We start from the raw sequence: 18825 nt of genomic DNA, 5'->3' as shown, positions 1-18825 counted from the left end.
ATATCATTGTATTTCAGGAGCGAGGAAAGTGCTGTCGAAACAACTTTCGACCAATTTTTTATTACTTATTAATCTTATTATATCATTGAAAATAATAATGAAGTAAGAATGACCCTAGAGTACTTCCCTGGGGCACACCTGCTTTGATTATTATTATTGTTTCCCTTGAATAGTTATGCCAGTTTTATTGTTTATTCTGACAGATTGTCTTTCGTCTGTAAGATAAGACCTTATCGTCATTATATTATATATTCTAATCCAGTCCATCGTCAACTGGGTACTTTCATGTTTTCTGACCCCTAGGGTATGGAATTAATCTTTGAAACTATTGTCGTCAAATTTTATATGTATTTTAGGAGTTTTGGATAAATTTAAATTTGTATAATTATTCCCACCAACATTTTTTTGGTTTATCGATTCTCCATGATTTTTATCACAATTATTTTAAAAATTGTTTGTACTCGTATAATATTTTCTACGTGGTTTAAAATTTTCGATTGTATTTAAGGGGCGAGGAAAGTTCTGTCTAAATAAACTAAGACCAATTTCCCTTATCATGTGGATTACATTCAGTTGACTGGTACATAAATTTAAAACGCGAGTTCGTCTTTTTGTAGATATTACAACTAATTTTTGTTATGCTTGAAATAACATGTTAGAATACAACAACAAACCTACATTTTTGGTTAACCTGAGTTTAAATTAAGTTATACTTTGTCCGTTTTATTAGTATCACATACAATTTTCAAATTTTAAATAACATTTTAGTTTCTTTTTGTTTGCCTTTTATATGCTTGAATATTCCAACCCTAATTAACATGTACTTGAGGGTTCGTAATAAAAACAATATTAACCACAAAATCTTAGGAGATACAAATGAAACGGGTACAAATATAAATTTGGAATATTTTTAAGCTCGAACGCAGTATTATTTTATATTTTATAATTATTTATTCATGTTTTGATATGAATTTGTTTAAGAATTGCAGAATATGAATTCAAAATTATTTATTCATCTACTTTAGAAAATGATGACGTTTTTTCAAAAAATTATTTAACACAATATTAATCAAAAGCGATATATGTATTTATTCATCTCAAAGTTTAGTACAATAAGTCAAACTGTGGAAATTTTAACTTTAATAAAATTCCTTGCTTGAACTCTTCTTTCTTTATTAGTGTTATTAAAAGTGTTACCATATTTTTTTTTTATAATTTAGTGGTATAGTACAGCAACCTTACAGTTAGTTGTTTTATTGACATTTTGTGTAATTTACCTACTAAAAATTATCAGCTCATTATAATTTTAACAATCGAACACTTGCATAAACATTTGGAAATAATTATTGGAATAAAATATTTGTTTTGGTGAAACAACCAATAAACAAATTAATTATATAATCGTCGTAACCCTACCGTATTCATTTACGAACGAAATTTTGTAATTTTCTTGCAATAAATAACGTTAATTTTTATTTTGTAACTAAACAAACAAATATTTTTGCCATTATAGCAGATAGAACAGCGTTAATAAACAATCTCTAGAGGGAACAAAAATATAAAAATGATATTATCAGGGATGACGTTGAAGGTAATAATTAGTGAGTAACTAAAGCTGATTTAGTATTTAGTTGAGGATGGCAGCCGTTCGGATGGTTTATCGGGTTCAATTTATGCAATAGCGGGATGCAATTTGCAGAGAATGTACATGCTAGAATTCCCATTTATCAGGAGCTGTTTATGAAGCTAGTTATCCCAGGGAGGTATGCGAACTCCCACTGGAGCAGATATAAGGCTCAAACCATTGGCGGAGTATGTATAGCCTGATTTTAGTCACAGAAATATTTGGACGTGCGCCAAAATTATGTACTAAACCAAAACAACCAATTAAGCTTATTTAATGTGTTCTTCTTTTAATACATTACTTTTTAATATCTACTACACATATTTTTTCATTATTTTTGGTTTATCTAACATTTCAAGTTTACGTAAAATTTCATATTTGACTGATTAGTAGCAGTATTGTTTGATTTTTTATTAATTATGGGAACGCTTTTCGGGTGATGATGCGGTCGTGGACACGACGACTGACATTTAGAAATAGATGACACTTTTATTTATAACTGTAAATCTGTTTTAATGGTGGGTAAGATGCGATTTTTATCATTAAACAATATTTATAGACTACGTTGCAAAAGTAATTAATAATTAAATGTAAATGTACTAAATCGCAGTCTTTTAAAATTAATTTTTAGCACTGCACTGGCTTTCGTTGGGTCTGGAGGCGGCGTAACAGCGTTAGCAACCGGGAGAGTGATTAACTACAGTTCTGCAGAGGCAGTGTGAAATCAGTCCGCCAAATTAAATCCGGCCTCAGATTATTACATACCTCAGTGACTGTTCATAAATATCAACTGACCCCATCCCCAATACACCCTATGTCACTTCGGAAGCAATATTTCATTCGATTTCGACAAATTTTTTATTGACGCATAGTTTTTGACATATTGACAGTAAAACTTTTTTTTCTTTGGTAGTTTTAGTGACACTGAAATGGCGAACAACTTGAAGTTTTTCTTGTTTTCTGATCATGAAATTTTATGAAATATTCCAAATGATTTTTTTCATAGTCACAAACATGTGTAATACAAAATGCGCTTGTAATTTTTCAACCACAGCATATTGTTTATTAATATAACATAAGAGAAATCGTAAAGGTGAGGATACCTTTGAAAAGTGAAATTTAAAACGTTCTCTGAAGTATGTACGGAGTGGAAGGCTTTGCTGGTACGGGCCATTAATAGATTGTCCAATTCATTAACGCGTGCAGGTAACTCAACAAGGTGGCCTAACCTAATAAACCCGATACGGCCACTAGGGGGCGCCAGGATCGTGTTTACGCATTATCGGGATTATTAACTGATTGGTGTCAGGTTACGATTGATTCTCCTCATTACGTGATTACTTTACCATCTCCCATGATGGAAGGTTCGTAAACACTTGGCGATTTTAATTTTATAATGGCAATTAAAGTGATGCGGCTCTGTCAACTTTCCACACAAAAGCTGATACTAATCCAATAATGATTTTTTTCCAAAATTTATGTTTGTTGTAAGATTGGCTTTCACTTTATTCCTAGCATACCGAAGAGAAAATTCGACGGAGGTTTAGAATATTTACGATTTTTTGTTTTTAAATGCAAGAGTGTGAAAATGTGAGAAAAAGTCTCAGCGTGTATTTTCTCTTAAGCTGACTTGAATACATTTTTGGTTTAACGTCATCATCATGAAGTTTTCATTTAAGTATGTATATAGTAAAATGTTACTTAATAAATATAAATATACATATATATAATATATGTATAGGTACTATACGGCTTTGGGGGTGGGTGTTCAGACCACTAAACTATCTGATGTGATTATCTTTCCTCTCTTACCACCACTAGAAGACATATTATTGAGTTATTAACCACAAAGTTTCATACAAGATTTGCCTCTAGTATCATTCTCTTTGTCCCGAAATGATAAACCTCGAAAACGTCTTTTTGTTAAAAGAAGGATACACAAGGCTCATTGAATTAACCAGTTAGACAGTGGGCTCTTCTAAAATCTTAACACATATTTCTCGCTTGCCACGACAATTGTCGTAATTCAATTTAATATTTCACCTGGTAGTATACCATCATACAAAATTTCTTTAAAACCATACTTACGCACGTCCTTAATTAACTACGTACAGTAATAATTAAAATTAGGACTGCCGCTCCCATATTTTTTTAGGAGAAGGGTTTTGTTAGCTTTAATTTCATATTTAACGGCTCAATAAAAAACAGTGTTAGCCGGTTAAACGTCCATGCAAAGCAAGTGGCTAAAGGCGAAGTAATCATAATCGTCAAGTGTAAAATAACACTTATACGAACCAGTTTCAGAAATTAGAATAAAACAGTAAAGTCTCTAATGCGTTCCATTAAATTAGTAAACGTTTTCCCTACTCGTATTAGCAATTACACACAAGTCGGATTATTATTTCTTCTTCCTGAAGGGTTGTGTAATAAAAAGGTTAATTATATAGTGCGGGGCGCGACCCTTATAGCTTTACGCGGGGACCCCACATCGGAAGTCTGTGAATATTTGCTTAACGCCTCCGACCCTTCTGTGAATGGGCTCGCGGTGGTTTAGCGCCGGTGTCCTAACCCCACCTTTTAAAACCGTCCTGTCGTTAACTCGTTGTAGGATAATTGCAGTTACCGACGAAACATAAAAAAATATTCATATGTGGTAAATGTGAGTGAAAAACGTAAAGTTCTTATAGATGAAAATCTGAAATGATATCAGGAAAATTCTTACTGGAGACTGTAATTTTGCAAGGGATTATATTGAAATTTTGTTATATTTTTACCAACAAAGTAAGTTTTAAACCGTATGCTATACTGTTCTTGAATTCTGATTGAATAAACCAAATCAACCTGTCATTTTCTCTAAGATGTACCTTATTTCCAATTTCCAAGCCCGTTAGCCGAGATTCGTCAGATCCTATACCGTTCATCGGTTTACTAATAAATTCCATTCATATATATTTTTTTATTAACTAGTTATACATTTTAAGTAACTATCCTTGTGGACTCTTGCAATCTTTTTTACTGGTGGATCAATTCATATTCTCCGTTCATTTTGTCTTCATAGCCGCTGGTGAGTTTTCGCTTGTTGTACAATCTTCCTCCATTCTTTTCTGTTATTGATGTTTTGTTTCTGTTGCCAACATTCATTTCTTTTGTATCATTCTCCACTTGTTCTCTCCATCTGTTCCTTGGTCTAGCTTCTGTCGGTTTCCATTCCGTTAAAATTCTTATTGGATCGTCTTTTGTTTTTCTGAAAATATGATCGTAGCATCTTATCCTCTGTGCTTTGCAAGATCTGACTATGTTTTCTTGTTTCAGTATTTGGTCGATTTCGTAATTCATCAGTATTCTTATTTCTCCATCTTCTGTTACTTTTAGGTTTAGTATCGTTCTTATTACTTTTCTCTCGAATGCTTGGACCTTAGCTTCTTCTTTCGTTATATTTGCCGTTTCTATTGCATACGTCACTATTGGTGTTATTGTTGTTCTGTAAATTTTTATTTTCCTATTCCTACCAAGTCTCTTATCTTGGAGCGTTTTCTTATTGCTGTAAAATGCTTTGTATCCTTGTTGCATTCTTTGCTTTATGTGTACGTTATCATTATTTCTGTCTATTATGATTCCTAGATATTTGAATGTTTCAACTTCTTCAAAGCTGTACTGTCCTATTTGTAAACTGCCCAGCTGTTTATCTTCTTTCTTATCGCAGTGCATGTACTTTGTTTTGGATTCGTTGATCGTCAGCCCTCTTTCTTTGGATTCTTGTTCTATGATTTGAAATGTGTTCTCTAAATATTGTTTCCTTTTGGTATTAATCACTATGTCATCTGGGTATGCGATTATTGTTTAACGTATAGTAGACCAAAAGCTATAAGGTTATATGGCCATTATAAAATCATCCCATTGTGTCGAAGTTAAGTTGTTTACAATAGAAAAGGTTTTTGGGTCGTAAATAACGTGTCCACTGCAGCTCGACCGGCTGTTGTTCCTCTTCTGTTCTTTCAAGCTTTTCGTTTATTCTTGTTTCTTCGTCATTACTTTTCTTTTCTTTGTCTTCATACAGTTTTTCATAGTGCTTTCTCCATTTTTCGTCTTCGATATTTACCGTTGGGAGTTTTCTTTTCTTCCTTAGGAATCTGTACAGTGGGGTCTGGTTATTTCTCTTGTTTTCTTTTTCCATTTCGTTCATCCTCTTTTCTATCCATTCTGTCTTCTTACTTTTACACAGTTTGTTCGATTCTTTTCTTTTTATTCTGTAATTTTCCAAGTCGCTATCTATTGTTGATTTTAACCATTTTATTCTAGCTAATTTTTTTCTTTCAATGCTTAGCTTGCACTCTTCATCGAACCATGTTTTTTTTTTGTTTGCTTTATATCCCACTGTTTTGTTTGCGGATTCTGTGATGCAGTCTTTTAGAACTTTCCATTTCTCTTCTATACTGTCGGGTACTCTTTTGGGTCTCATCTTTTTCTAGTTTTTGAATATTAAACTTTTTCTTCTTTGACTCCATCGTTTGGTTTGTCGCTACTTTAATCTTACATTTCACTATTACTAATAGGTATGTGGTCTGAGTATATGTTTGCTCTTCTGTATGATCTCGTGTCGTTGATTACATTGCTATTTTCTTTTCTTATAAGTACGTGATCTATTTGATTTCCAGTAGTCTTCCCTGGCAGCATCCATGTGATCTTATGAATTGTTTTATGTTTAAATTTTGTGCTCATTGTCGTCATGTTCATTGCGGTAGCTAAGTCACATAACATTTCTCCATTCTGATTAGTCACGTCATGTAGGGTGTGTGGTCCAGCTACTTCTTGGTAACATAGTTCTCTTTCTACCTGCGCATTAAAGTCTCCTACCGGCATTAGTATGTCTTGTTTCGGCATTTTCTCGCATATCTCTGTTAGTTTCTCATAAATGCCTGCTTGATCTTTTCTTCTGTTGTTTCCGTTGGGGCGTATACATTTATTAGTGAGATTCGTTTTGGTTTAATTATTTCTTATGTAAGTTATTCGACTGTCATATGCTTTGAATTCCATTACTTGCTTTTTTGTTCTCGCTCGTACTAGGAATGCTGTTCCATCGTTTCCTTGCTTCTCTGGTCCTCCATACCATATTGCATGTTCTCCTCTGTCTTCGCCGACTTCGTAATGTTCTTACATTCCACGATGCGATTCGCATTCTCTGTTTTTTTATTCTTTGTCTTTTTGGTTTCTTTTCTTGTTTCCTGTTTCGGTCATATCTTCCTTTCTCATTGTTCTTTTTCATTGCCATGGTCGTTGCCGTTTTTCCATTTTTCCCTTTTGCGCCTGTTTGTTTTTTGGATCGTTATATTCATGGTCGTTGGTCTCTGTGTTCACTTTTGTGGGGTTCTCTGTAACAAGTTCTCAGTCATTTATATTCCATTTCATAATGACGTTGTTAACTGTGATTTTTTGGGAACCTATTTTGACCATTGATCCTTTATTCTTCCTTTCGTCTCTCGCAATTTCTCTTAGTTTTTTTTGTATTTTCCTTTCTTTTTCTGTCATTTCTGAATCAATATATAACTTCTTGTCCTTTAATCTTTTTTTCAGTATCGTTATTTTATCATTGAAGTAAACAATTTCTATTATGCATTTCTTCGGACCAATTGCGTATGCCTTTTTAATCTTGGCTTTTATCTCTAGCTCCTTTTCCAAGATACTTTCCATTGTTTTTGTCATCTCTTCTTCGCTTTGCTTGGTCGTTTCTACTCCGGTAATCACTAGATTGTTGCGAATTTTTTCCTTTATTTTCTTTTCCATTTTGTTTTCTTTCTTTATCAGGGCCTCTGTGATTTGTTTCTTTTCTCTTTCCCAGTTTGTCTTTATCTGCTGTGGTTCTCTTTCGCTTTGTTCAATCTTGCTTTTATCTCGTTTTTAAACTCCATCATGTCTTCCTTTATGTCTTTCCTTAGCTTTGAGACCATTTTCTTCATCAGCTTCCTCTATGGCGTCTACGAATTCTTTTTGTTGCTACGATTCTTTATTCTTTGTTAGTGATTCTGCGTTATTTTTAATTCTTTGATATTTTCTTTGTTCTTCCGGTGAACTATTATTTTCGTCTTTTTTTCTCTTGCTCATTAGTTTTTTGTTTTCGCGTCGCGGTTGAATTTCTTTGTTTCCATTCATATATACATATACATATTTTGGTCGGATGTTAGCAAAATCAGATTACGCTATGACCATCGAAAGTTGCTGAAGGAACATGACCCGAAATTCGTGTTCAAAGATTTAAACCCTTTGAACATTCCCAGCCCGCCTTTGATTCACATTATGTATCAGACTCTTTAATCCATAGTATAGTTACCCCAACGTTTCTGAAGCTTCTTGATTCTCTCTTTGAAGTGTTTTTCTCCATTTCCTCGCAATAGTCTTTTGCGCACCCCATTGGATGGAAATTTTTGTCTCGCTAAGAATTTTTTAGTTTTGGGAAGCGATAGTAATCTGAAGGTGCTAGATAGGGCGCTTAGGGAGGATAGGAACGAATTTCATACCTTAAATCTACCAGTTTTTGACCGACTCCCCAGTAATGGTTTGTTTTTTTCATAAAAATCACCTTAGCATCTCAAGGAACTGACACTATGACCTTTCCGACGGACGGTAAGATCTTCATTGTTTTACCTCGTGTAGTCTACTGCTTGATTGTTGTTTTGTTTCCGGAGTGTAGTGGTGAATCCAAGTTTCGTCCATGATTAAGAAATGGCGCACGATATCTATGGAATTTCTTTATAAATTTCTAAATTGTCTGCTGATATTCGCACACCAATTCGTAATATAAAATAAAATTAACTTTTTCAGTTGAGATGCCTGTAGTCTCTTAGCCAAAACCATATCATGGACTTTGTTAATGATTTCTGGTATGAGGTATGACGGTAGTTTTTGGACCTCTAGAACGTGGTACTTCTTCGAATGTTGTTCTTGCGAAGGACATGAATCGTTCAGTGTAAAGGAAATCTTTTCATGGATTTTTTTCACAGTTTTCCGTTCCAAAAAGGAAAATTGAATCACAACATGAATTGCAGTTTCTCCAATGACTTGATATATACTGATTTCCATAAAAATGCGAACACCTTGACTGATAAAACTAAAAATTTTACCAAATGTGCAATAAATCGAACCAAATAAATGATTAAAATGGCAGGCCTAAAACTTGTAAAATAAAAAATTTATTCAATAATGTGTCGGTCCACCGTGATTTCTAATGCACTCATTTATTCGGCGAGGCATGCTTGAAAGAAGATGGTTTATGGTGTCCTGTGGGATCTCGTGCCAAGCTTTCTGAACCCGCACATGAAGGTCATTTAAATTATTCGGGGGATGCTGCAAGTTACCTAGACGTGTGCCCATGATATCCCACATATGTTCGATTGGTGACAAATCTGGTGAACGAGCAGGCCAGGGAATAACTTCAACATTATGTTATTGAAGCTACTCCGTTGTGACTCTTGCCGTCTGTGGGCGTGCATTGTCTTGTTGAAATAGGGGTCGATCTAAACCTCTGAGGTAAGGAACTGCAATCGGCTTCAGTACTGTATAGATGTATCCTCTTGCATTCAAATCTCCCTGAATGAAAACTAGAGGGGATTTGCTACCCTGCGTTATTGCTCCCCAAACCTTCACGCCTTGTGTGAGGGCTGTATGGCGTTCAACGGCGAAATTAAAATTTCGGCGTTCTCTACGTAATGACCTCACCCTCCTACGTCCATCGTGAGCCCAAAGACAAAACCGGGATTCATCTGAGAACACTACCCGATTCCATTCGTGGTCCCAATTTGCTCACTCGTTGCACTATTTCACCCTACGAGCACGATGTCTTGGTGTCAATGGGAGGCAAAGAAATGGTCGATATGAACGCAACCCAAACGACCTTATTCGGCGATCCTATGCTCCAACGCACCCATCCAATCAGTTGCAATTCTATGAGTGGTAGAACATCTGTCTCGTAGGGCAGCAATCCGTAGATGATGACTAGATCTACGAATTCGCTCATTCATTGCAACCTCAAACCACCTCCTCCAAAACTGCAACACCGTTGAAACACTATTGAAAAACTGTCTTCTCTCATACCGACAATGCGGCCTTTTTCAAACTCACTCGATTGATTAAAATGAACCGGCTCACGACGTCTTGGTATTTTGCACTTTGTTTTCTACGCGATAGCCCTAAAATTTTGTACACAACTAACGCAAATCAATTAGCAAAGCAAAATTCTGCTAAACGAAACGTTGTTTTCAAAAGGTAAAAATGGTCAAATTCCATATCGGATCCGATAATACGAACAAAATGGCTCAGCTCCTTCGTGGTGTTCGGATTTTTATGGAAATCAGTATTTTAAACTTAACCTGTTTATTTACCGACTGCAATTCTGAGTGTTAAGTTATATTTTGAAAGGATACCCGCCAACTAGCCCAACAAACAGGTATTGAGTAGCTGACAGCTACAAGTGTAATTATTTTTAGCACTTTAATTCTTGATACCTATTGCAATACAATTCCATTTTCTTTGGTAAGCATTTCATGATCATGAATCCGTGTGTTCATTGTGGTAAAGCCAAAACGGGCCCCTGTACTACAAAATGTGATGGTTGTGGTGGTGTGATCCACCATGCTTGCGTTGGGCTATCAGAGATCGACACAGTCAAGACTGGCAATGGCAATGCCCTTTTTGTCTTAAGAAATAAAACTTTAATTTCAGAAAAAAAACTCCGGTATAAATATAGCGAATGACGAAACACCTATGCAACGCGAGTATAAAGCTAAACTTCGCCCAGAACTTGAACAACGAAAAACAGCTGGTGAAGAAAACTTAACTATCCGCTATGTCAAAGGTAAACCGAAAATTGTCTCATTGCCACCTCTGATCAAAAAAAAAAAAACAAAAAACTAAATTCTAATCTGTGCACCTTCTTTGAGCTTAATAAGTATTTAAAATACAAGATAAAAATTTTCATATTTAAAAATTGTTAGTGTTTAATAATAATTATTAATATAATAAGAATTAAGAGACAATCAAAACAAAAAAATAACCAGCCGGCTTAAAAGAAATGTATGTATACATAATAATTATTAAATTTAATCATTTTCGAAACTGATTCGAAGTTGATGAGCTTCTGGTAGCATTTTTTTTATTTTTTTTTTTCTGTAGAGCTTCCTTAAAGAAGTTATTAAGAGATCAGATGACAGAAGAAGCCTATTTAAAAGATACTGATTGCTGTTTATTCTGGAAGATCTCCGCGTATGATATTGCCGATATTTTCGTATATCTTTGTTTCTAGACATCTGTGCGTCTTCTGTTAACTGCCCAATAGGAAGCAAAGTTGATGAAATAATAATTGTCCCATGAATTAGAACTTTATGTACCGCCATAGGTATGTTAAACCATCCATATTCGTCGACAAACACTTTCGCCGTTTAAATGGCGTATGCATTGTATGCTTCTAATCGTATTTCTTCTCCACAAGCAATTGTTTAAAAATCACAGAAAAGCTGTAGATTAAATTTTCCTATACTCCAGTGATCTCTGCTGAAATTTTAGGAGTATCAAAAAATCGCCTTGCAGTGTTCCCATTAGATGTTCCGCTTCCTCCTGCCCGCGGTTGGTCCACATTCAACTCAAGTTTGCTACGAAATTCTACTTGAATTTTTTTTTCGTATTTCTACACCTGCCTTGTCAGCGGTTCTTACTTGCCATTTTTTTATGTCTAAACTTCAAGTGATACTCTAGGTTGGCCCACTAGAGAACATATTGAAGGTTTAGATGTCGAAGACGTAGAAGGAGTCTCCGCTGTCCAAGATACTAACTCCTCCTGTGCTACCAACTATAAGGAATTTGTCACCAAACTTTAGAGATTCATATCCCTTTTATACAATGTGGGGCATTGTGGGGCTTTTTTTATAAGTCACCGCAAACATACAAAAGTATTTCCAAGTTGACAAAATTTACGACACTATAAAAAATGTTTTATTTAATGTAAAGTACAAACAATAACTACAATATAATTAATGTGTGAAAAAGTACTTACCTTGAAGTATATTGAGGTATAATTTCAGTAATATATGTTTAATACGAAGCTGAAGACACGCGTTTGAAATAACTTGATCACCACCAGTCTGAACACCATTAAAAAATGGATAATGGCAAACAGAAAGTTTGTGTGCCCTCAGACAACGTAAACAGTTTTACAATCAGCAGTAACTAATTGTACATAATCCGTCAGACATTTGGGCGTTCAGAGCAGGTAATATTATTTAGAAAAACAGATGTTCATTTTTCGCAATTTTGACCACGTATTTTCAGTTTCGTCCCACTGTACGGTGTTCCACAGGAGTCTGTGCTTGGACCCATTTTATTCACATCTATGTTAGTGACCTTACCTCCTTGTTTAACTGTTCGTCCGCGTTGTTTGCTGAGGATACAAAGATATTTTCAAATCCTCTCGAGAATCCCGATGCTCTTTCTTTTCTTGGTTACTATCCACAAATGAAGCTAAATGTACAATTACATTTTGGGTCCAACTATCCATACAAATCATATTATTTTAACGGAATTGATTGTAATCTATAGATCAACAAAGAGATTTAGGTGTTATTATGTCAAGTGACCTCAAATGGGCATCCCATATTGGTGCTTTGGTTAAAAAAGTTAACTCGCTGCGATAGTTAGTTGATATCAGTTTTAAAAATATTCATTCTGCTTTGCTAGAACGCATCTATAAATCGTATGTCAGACCAATTTTCGATTATGCCGCCCCAGTGTGGAATCCTTAGTTTGCTGGTGATATTCATGTCCTTGAACAGGTACAACGCCGTTTCACTAAACTATCACCTGCCTTAAAACATCTCCCCTATGAACAACGACTCACTGCTCTTCACTTGTCTTCTTTGGCTGCTCGACGAACTCGTGGCTATTTAATTGAGACATACAAAATATTGCATGGAATCTCGGTTAATTTGGATCACAGTGCTTCCATTTTTATCGCTACTGTTGTCTCAAAACTTGCCTGAAGTCTTCCAACAAAAATTTAGCTAATTGATCTGCTAGTTTTACAGCTTCTTGGAGTGGCAAACCTATTTTTCAAAGTTTGTCTTTGATAGTTGCATTTTGAATTAAGTTGATTTTTACAAGAAAGTGCTACGAGAGACATCTTAAAAAATTCATGGCCGTCTTTGATCGTGTTTTTTATTACTTTCTCTGTGCAGGACAATCACTGCGAATCCAATTCGAGACTGATTTGTTTTGATTCTTTCGGATCGTCTATTGTTCTTAAATATAAAGTAAATAAAAAGCAAAAGACATATTATAATATTTTTTTTATTTAAATTGACAATGAACAATAATTTTCATCCGTATATGAAAAATTAAATTTTAATATGATCAAATTAAATAGCGCCACAAAAATCTTGACAATGTTCGCCTTTATTTACTAAACAGACTCTTACTTTTATCTTCGTATTTTGAAAAATGTTTCGGTTGTATTTCTTCATATGTTATGACTGTTATGAGAGAAAAGCGTAATTCATTTTGTGGTTCTTGAAAGTTATTAAATTTTTATTTAAATATTTCTGATCTTCTATGTATATAGCGACATACTGAAAAATTTAATAACGAATGATCAAACTTTTAACTCGATTGTCATAAAACAACTGTTGCAAATAAGTAAAAGTTAACCTTTTGATGTCTGCTGTTGTTCTGTTTTGTTGGAAAATACGTAAACAGGGTTGTTCATCATACAGTTGATGTATGAATGATTACAAAAATTCTTCACTGTATTATTCACCAATTACTGAACCTCGAAAAAACACATATCAATAGATTCTCCTATGAGACATTGCTGATCATACCTCAACCTTCTGGGAATTCAGAGGGTCTTCAAGGAAAAAAATATTCACTACTCCAGATTCTAAAATTCTACGAATTAACATAACCAGATAAATTGAACCAAACTGTTAAATCCACTATTCTATCGTCTTTGAGGTTATTTTGAAACCATCAGTTACAATATTCAAAGCGACGAAGAATCTCTGTTGTAACTTAATCTTGAATGGATACATAATCTCTTTTTAATAACTTTGTGATTTGTGTTCAAAGGTACACTAATTCTGAGAGTTAATTTGTCAAACATGTTTATGGATTTTGCTGAAGTTTTTTTCTCAAATGGTTAACAATTTCTTCTGAAACTGAAAGTCTTCTCGTAGGTTTACCTTTTTTTAGCCTACTACTTCTTGCCTTGTGATTTAATAAATAAACCTCTTGAATTATCTCGGAGCTTAAAATATATTCATCTCTGTAAGCCTGCATTGAGTGGTTGTATTCACCACTTTGGAATCTTCCGTGGCGATGATAAGATATCACAATAAATACGTCTTGTTATTGATGAAAAAAAAAACTGTTTTAATTCCGATGAATGTTACTGCTTGCATTTATCTTAAAAAACTGTTTCATTTGTAGTCGATGAACACTAGTTATCTCAACAGCACACCTATATTCTAAGATGAAAATTGTGCAAATGAAGTCTCTATTTCCAACATTTTTAAATTTCGTATGTTACTGATTCTAAATACGCAACATTTATGATAATGATCATGGATGTTTATGCTTAAACGAAATAAACAACATATTAAAAAGAGACGGATTTATTTACAATCGTACTAATTTTTTATCAAATGGTCAGAAACAGTCTTCAAAATCTTCTTGGCAGCTCTCTGGAATCATCATAAAGTAAATGAAACTTGGTTCAGACTCTAGTTAAAAAAGTTCATATTCGCATCTTTCTCGACAACTTTGAGAACCTAGAAACAGTAGCACATGATGGTTTGTAGCGGAAACAAAAAAAATATTTGTTTCTTTATTTTATACTTATTTTTTTTTTAATATTTTTGATAATATCTGAAGAAGAAGGTTGAGTTAAAATTTCTAAATATTTAAAAGCTAAAAAATACTGTAATATTTTATGATTTTGAAGTTATGTTCAAAGTTGAATGAACATCTGCCTACAAAATAATGAGAACAAGTACCAAAAAACACTTTTTTTTCAAAACTGTTGAATGGGGGTGAACTTTTTCTTTCACTTTTTGTCTTTTTTTTTGGTATCAATTTTGTATATTATATATACAGGACGATCTAGACTATTGTCACGTGTTTTTTAATTTGATTGTAATGTGCTGGATTGACTATAAATACTGTCGTCTCATTTTTTTTTCATTTTGTATCGATCAGATTCCATTTTCCAATTTTTACTAAACAGTAAAGCACGACCAGTTTTGAAGTACCCATTATCTACATTATTTCCGCAGAACTGACACAACAAAATTAATTCGCTCAACAAGGGATTGTTGTCCAAATTTCATTATCAAGAATCATTTTATCTAATTAAACACAAAGTGTAACAATAAACTGTGCCTATATTTAGTTATTTAGTTGTAAACTTGTAATTTTATGTACAACCGGGGACCGGTGCGGAGGGTAATATGCAAATTCCCTAAAAATGTGTCATCTGTCTTAACGTCGCGTGCTGACGATGTAGAAAAACGACGAAATTTAATGAAATTAGAACAAAATCAGATAAAGTATGTTGAAAACATTATGTGACATATGTGTTACCATTTATTACTGACGTCAAAACAAACTTTCATAACATAATTAAGGGAATGGAGAATACATTTTTGGAATGCACAAATTACGACACCCTTAGCACGTGTGTGCTTTAGAACCGGATTGCTAATATTGACTGCTCAAACAGCCCCAAGCATATTAGGGGTATGTTGCGGTAAATCGTCATGGATCCTGTCAATCGTCAGTGTAAGCTAGGATTATCCCCAGCCAATCACGGATCCATTGTTTGCGGTGTGAACCGTAAGCTGCCTTAACATGTGAAATTCTGCATACGGAAAACATGTCGCAGTGGCTGACAGGATAACGTCGGTACATATTTGATAAGAAAAAAAGTTTTATCCGTGCGTAAGTAATTTATTTGTAGTGTACTAATATTGTTTGGTATGTATATTAATGTATTTATAGTCTAACACAAAAAGATTCATCTCAAATGATAAATTAAATTACTTATATAATGTGGATAATTTAAAACCAAACCTAAAGTACAAAAATATTTTCACGCTTTCACTGATCGCCTGATCACAATAAAATTTTGTTTGCATATCTCCAGTCAAAAGCAAATAATGTAGAAACATAAAAACGCACTTAGCTAATAAACCATGCATATGCTAATTCGCATCATTACCAAAACCTCTAATTAATAAATCGCATAGTAACAAATTATACCTCGATATTTCATGTCGACAGGACGACACCTATGGGACAGAGAAGGGTTAGGCGACAGGGCAGGACTTAATCCCAAAGAGACTTGGTTCGAACCATTTGCTTTCCATCACAGCTCCTCTCTTACTCTCATCGTACTTTACGCGATAGGGTAGACAAAGAGAATGAATATTTTTTTCGCATAAGCAATTGAGGCAAATCTCACGCACATGCAGTTATATAAGACCAGCCCAAACACATTTTAAAATATTGGATATAATAGAGTTGAATTTAATCAGTACAACGTGTATGGATGTGTGATAAGGCTGTCATTTTAAAAGAACGATAGCACCTACGGGATAGAGCTCTTTTCCCAATAGAAATATACTAAATTTATTCGCATATTTGCATCATAATGTTATTTCCTGGCTGTATTGCATTACGAGATAATAACGGAATTGCTTTGTGACAACATTAACGACGCCCTAAACGGATCAAGGAGAAATACTCGATCAGTTACAATGATTGATGCTAAGGTTTCTTAAAAATTAATACGTTCTATTTACTTTAGTAAGTAGGACTTGAACCAGTTAAACAAAGCGTTTACAAGACGTTGTTCTATCGACTGCTGATTAAAGCAACAAATTGTCCTTGTCGAGCATTTCGGCAGATTTAGACAAAGAATAAATTAATATCTAACAAGCTGGTATTTCTAACTTCTGAGAGGATGTTATTCTGATATGACTATCCTTTAAAAAGTCAATTCAACATAATAAGCGTTTAATTTTATTCAGTTTCAATATTTGAGCGTAAACTAAGAAAGTATAGTAATCGAGTCCATATCGGACAAATGGTCACTTTTATGTTTTCTCGACGTTTCATGACCCCTAGAGCACGAAAAAAGTAGTCTCCCGTTTCTTTTCTGTCGGTCTTTCTATCTGTCTGGCGTCTGTGTCGTGTTTTATTAGACACGTAATCTCCGAAACTACTCGACCGATTGTTGTCAGATTTTGAATATATATTACGAATATCGTATAGATCCTTGTTGAGTTTTCACCCTAGACATTTAGATTTTTGGAAAAAAAGAATGTGTAACAACATTGTGTAATTTAACTTTGATATTACAAGACCGAATGCTCTGAAATATTGCAAACGTTTTAAGGTTATCGTAAAATGTATTCATTTAACCCCTCACAAATAATTCATGACGTCATCTCCGAATAAATCCTCTTTGATTTATGCAAAATATTATCACCCTAGATTTGTGGTTTACCAATCCACTTATACTTTTTAGAATTATTTATACAGGATGACTCAAAAAAATTTAATGAATGAGGCAATTTTTATTTTATTGATTTCAAGAACGACTCGATTCATTTTCCCGAAAATTTGGGAATACATCAGCACTGTTATTAGTACTACACTGCATCTATTAAAATTGATATACGTGTCCTTGTAAAAATGTTGATAACGTCATCAAAAAATTCTTTACTTTTTAATTAAAAATTAAAATTAAATCTTACAATTTTTCGAAAAATCTGCATTTGTTGTACTGTACTGTAGGGGCCATTATGCCACTAAATTACGGAGGTCGCCTCTTAGCTAGTTTTGTGGTGAGTGTCTATGACCTGGCGGCCTCACAATAACGTAAATTGTGCTTTATTTTCATTTTCGCAAATTCGTTCCGCTTATTGTTTTTCCAATTTTTGAAAGAAGTCAGTGTTTTTTAAGGCTTCTTTATTTGGAGAGTGACTCAAAAATAAAAATGTTCTTCGAAGATTGTAAGCAATTCAAGCTTGAGTCTGTTTTCAAGAATTTCATTAAAAATTCCGTGGTCTTGCTGTTCTTGAAGCTAATTTTTTCAGGATACTCAGTTATGTGATAACATTATTTCGTGAGACTAGTAGCATTAAAAGGAAATCAGGACGTCGCACATTACCAAACGAACTCTTGAGACTGTTGAAGATGTCCGAGAGGTTACATCTTAAGAAGGTTTTGGCAACAAGTTAACATTCATATTCAAATTCTCAGAAAATTCTTAAAAAGGACCTGATGTTGTTTGCCTAGAAAACATAGGTGTATCAAGAACTTAAATGACCTGATTATGAAAAGAGAATGATTTATTGTAACTGGTTTAATCAAACCTTGAACAATGATCTTCTCTATACATATAACATTTTTCAGTAATAAAATCTCGTTTTAAATATCATGGTATGTAAATTCAGAAAATATAAGAATGTGGAGTGCAGAAAATCCTAATTATTATTTTTTACACAAAATTAAATCAGTTACAGCTGCGAGAAATCACAACATGATGCAGGAATCCTGAAGATTCGCAGAATGGATAGTTTTAGCATGACGGTGCTACAGCTCATACGACTCAAACAAATTTGAACTTTCTAAGGGAATTTTATGACGACCGTTTATGTGGTTCTTATACAAACCATATCTGCGCACCTCGATTACCTGATCTCACACACATTTAGATTGTTTCTTGTTCCCTGCTTCTATTCTGAAAAAGTGTGAAAATGTTTCGCCGCAAGTTCTTACTTGGTATTTGAGAATATGAAATGCCAAGTCAATTGATACAATAAATCGAAGCTGGGGTCCAACACTTCCAGTAAATCATTTTAAATCCTATGAGGGTTTAATTCTTGTTGATATAATGTAACCTAGCTTTCAAAGTCCAGTCACAGACAATTCATATTCAGGTTATGTTGTGAAATTGTGAATTCATCGCAATAATGCTCATTTTTAAGAACAAAGTGAGTTTATTAAAATTTTATAATTGTTACTTCCCTTTCCCAAAATTTGCCTAATCATCCCCACTAACGCCGTGATGACATCGCCTCAAAATTTTGTACATTAAACATATTAAAATTTCGTAAAAGAATATACTCACACATTTGTGTTTTATGAATCTGCCCTAA

The 18825-nt window shown here is 33.9% G+C and overlaps 2 protein-coding genes across 3 annotated transcripts in view; one reads left to right on the top strand and one right to left on the bottom strand.

Moving 5' to 3' along the window:
- LOC135122766 (uncharacterized protein DDB_G0290685-like) overlaps positions 1-18825 on the top strand; it is a 252442-nt gene that overhangs the window by 73940 nt on the left and 159677 nt on the right. The window lies entirely within an intron of this gene.
- On the bottom strand, positions 4637-6505 carry LOC135145558 (uncharacterized). The gene is made up of 4 exons (XM_064077679.1): positions 6260-6505; positions 5546-6089; positions 5134-5445; positions 4637-5070 (listed from the first exon to the last, which is right to left on the bottom strand). Exons 1-4 carry the CDS (start codon positions 6503-6505, stop codon positions 4637-4639), a joined length of 1536 nt encoding a protein of 511 aa, XP_063933749.1.

Source organism: Zophobas morio, unplaced genomic scaffold (assembly GCF_036711695.1).
Source record: "Zophobas morio isolate AGI-343-1 ecotype UQ-CSIRO unplaced genomic scaffold, CSIRO_AGI_Zmor_V1 ptg000005l, whole genome shotgun sequence".
Taxonomy (NCBI): Eukaryota; Metazoa; Arthropoda; class Insecta; order Coleoptera; family Tenebrionidae; genus Zophobas; species Zophobas morio.
The sequence above is the reverse complement of the archived record's forward strand: the minus strand, read 5'-3'. Positions and strand labels throughout refer to the sequence as shown.

What these genes read in the sequence shown, in the direction of transcription:
- LOC135145558 (XM_064077679.1), bottom strand. Translation starts at nt 6,505, where the DNA reads ATGCCGAAACAAGACATACTAATGCCGGTAGGAGACTTTAATGCGCAG. An exon ending in ACCCAAAAACCTTTTCTATT is followed by an intron (nt 5,446 to 5,545) that starts GTAAACAACTTA and finishes TCGCATACCCAG; the next exon opens with ATGACATAGTGATTAATACC. An exon ending in GCTCCAAGATAAGAGACTTG is followed by an intron (nt 5,071 to 5,133) that starts GTAGGAATAGGA and finishes CGTATGCAATAG; the next exon opens with AAACGGCAAATATAACGAAA.